We start from the raw sequence: 2,197 nt of genomic DNA, 5'->3' as shown, positions 1-2,197 counted from the left end.
AGAAGGCAGAAGCATCCCCCTGGTGCGGGACTCCATCCCAGGACCCTGGGATCATGACCTGAGCCAAAGGTAGACACTTAACCGACTGAGCCACCCAGGGCCCCAAGTTCACTTTTTTAAAAATGTACCTTGAATATAGGGTAGTTACCATTAAGCTATTGCTGGGTTAGGACAAAAATGGCTCCAGGCAGTGGTTCTCAGACCAGCTGCAGTGGCATTGCCTATAAGTTTGTTAGAAATGAGAAATGTAAATTCATAGTTCCCACCCTGACCTACCTCCTGAATCGGAATTTCTTTGGACGGGGCCCAGAAAACTTTTAGCAAACTCTCCATGTGAGAGATGGGACAAGCTAATATCCAAACTGAGGTACCCTAAGTTTGAGAACCACTGAGCTAAAGCAAACCTAGTCTACTTTAGGATGGCACCCTTTTCCCCCGCCTTCTTCCTCTCCCCTTGAAACTCTAATTTTTGGTGTTAGCATGCCTTCCTAGTTATAAAATTACTTTATCTGTCCTTGAACAAGAGGTAGAGATTCAGTTCTTTTAATCTTTTTTTCAGATCATTGTAGTTAGCCTGTGGTAATTAACCTTGCAGCTGGGTTTTAAATGACTGCACTCAGGGTTCAGGAATCTCCAGCAGTTGAGGGACAATTTTGAATATAGCTTTTTGAAGGTTTCTTGTTTATGGCTCCCCTTCTTGTTTATGGAGCTCCACAAAAGAGTCAAATGTTTAATGTGGAAACCTAAAATTAAGGAGGTTTATCAAGATAAGGCCTCAGGGTTCCAGAGTCTAAAGACTTTCTAGCTCAGAAGCCCAGTTCTACCATCATTCTATATAACCTTGGGCAAGCTGCTTAACCTCTCTGGACCTCAGTTTACCCATCATAAAATAGTAATGGGAGTTAAATAACTTGGTGTAAAATGTTCAATGCAGTATCTGGCACATAGTAAGCCTCCTTAAATATTGGCCATCATTTTTTTTCCTTTGTATTTTTCTTTGGATAATACCCTTTGGATATCTTCCATTTCCTTTTACCTGTGAGAAGAATAAAAGGATTTTCAAAAGTCCGTTTTAAGAGAGAAAACAGTGAAAGGGACTTGAGATCATGGAAGGACACAAGGAAGGAAAAAGTTGGGAGCAAAAAACGCTAGAGGTGGGGAGAGTTTAAGCGGAACCATCTGAGATGACGAGGTAGGCCCCAGTGAGGGGCTAGGAGCAGAGATGTAGGTATGGTCTGCCCGGAAGCGGGAACAGCCTTTGGGACCGCTGGTCTGAGAAAGAGGAGCATCCCCTTAAGGGAGCTAAGCCTGAAACGAGGGGTGTGGCCGTGGCTGGCAGACTGAGCGAGGGAGGAGGAGAAGCGTGGCCGAAACCCTAGGCAAAAATGGGCGGGGCCAGAGCGGAAGGTCTGCGGGACCGGAAGGAGGCGGAGCGGGAAAGTGGGGCGTGGCCAGGTAGGGGCGGGGTCCCAAGGAGAGGCGGCCCCGGGGGCCGCAGTCAGGGAGGTGGGTGGGGAGGCGAGATGGGCGGTGAAGAGGCCCGGCCCCGCGGAGGAGGCGGGCTGAGACTTGCAGGGGACGAGAAGGGGCCGGAAGGGGGTGGCCGCCGGTCCGGCCCCGCCCCGGGGCCGCCTCCTCGCGGGTTCCGTTGGCTGCGGCGGCAGCTGAGGCTGTGGCGGCAGTGGCCGCCGGGCGGGCGTAAGATGGCGACAGCGGCGGCGGGAGCCCTGGGCCTGCTATGGGGCTGGCTTTGGAGCGAACGCTTCTGGCTGCCTCAGAACGTGAGCTGGGCCGACTTTGAGGGGCCGGGCGACGGCTACGGCTACCCGCGGGCGCGGCACATCCTCTCGGTGTTCCCAGTGGCGGCGGGCATATTCTCCGTGCGGCTGCTCTTCGAGCGGTGAGAGTCCGGGAACGAGCGGCGCGGAGGGCCGGGGCCGGGGCCGGGGCGCGGGCTGGTGGGGCCGGCTCGGGGGAGAGGCCGAGCACCGGAAGCAGAAGTGCCGGGAAAGCCCGGAAGCAGGGGGCTGGGAGAGCCTGGGCCGCCGCGCGGGATGCTCGGAGGGTGGCCGAGGTGGTCGCGGCGCCCAGGTAAAGACAGAGTTTGGGGCGTGGACAGTGAAAGAGCCAGAGTCGGGTGGGGGGGACGCTGGGCCCTTTCCGTCTTAGATCCCGGAGGTCGCCTGGGGGGGGGGGG

At 55.3% G+C, this 2,197-nt stretch overlaps 1 protein-coding gene across 4 annotated transcripts in view; it reads left to right on the top strand.

Moving 5' to 3' along the window:
* Window positions 1-1,590: 1,590 nt before the first annotated feature.
* CERS5 (ceramide synthase 5) overlaps window positions 1,591-2,197 on the top strand; it is a 29,387-nt gene continuing 28,780 nt past the window's right edge. For 2 of the 4 annotated variants that reach the window (XM_040642435.1, XM_040642434.1), the window contains exon 1: window positions 1,602-1,900. In XM_040642435.1, the coding sequence (XP_040498369.1) occupies window positions 1,704-1,900 (197 nt within the window). In that variant the 5' untranslated portion in view covers window positions 1,602-1,703. Of the gene's footprint in view, window positions 1,901-2,197 lie in introns of all 4 variants that reach the window. The other 2 variants (XM_040642437.1, XM_040642436.1) reach the window with 2 other exon arrangements.

This window comes from Ursus maritimus, unplaced genomic scaffold, assembly GCF_017311325.1.
Source record: "Ursus maritimus isolate PB19 unplaced genomic scaffold, ASM1731132v1 scaffold_26, whole genome shotgun sequence".
In the NCBI taxonomy this organism is placed as follows: domain Eukaryota; kingdom Metazoa; phylum Chordata; class Mammalia; order Carnivora; family Ursidae; genus Ursus; species Ursus maritimus.
The sequence above is the reverse complement of the archived record's forward strand: the minus strand, read 5'-3'. Positions and strand labels throughout refer to the sequence as shown.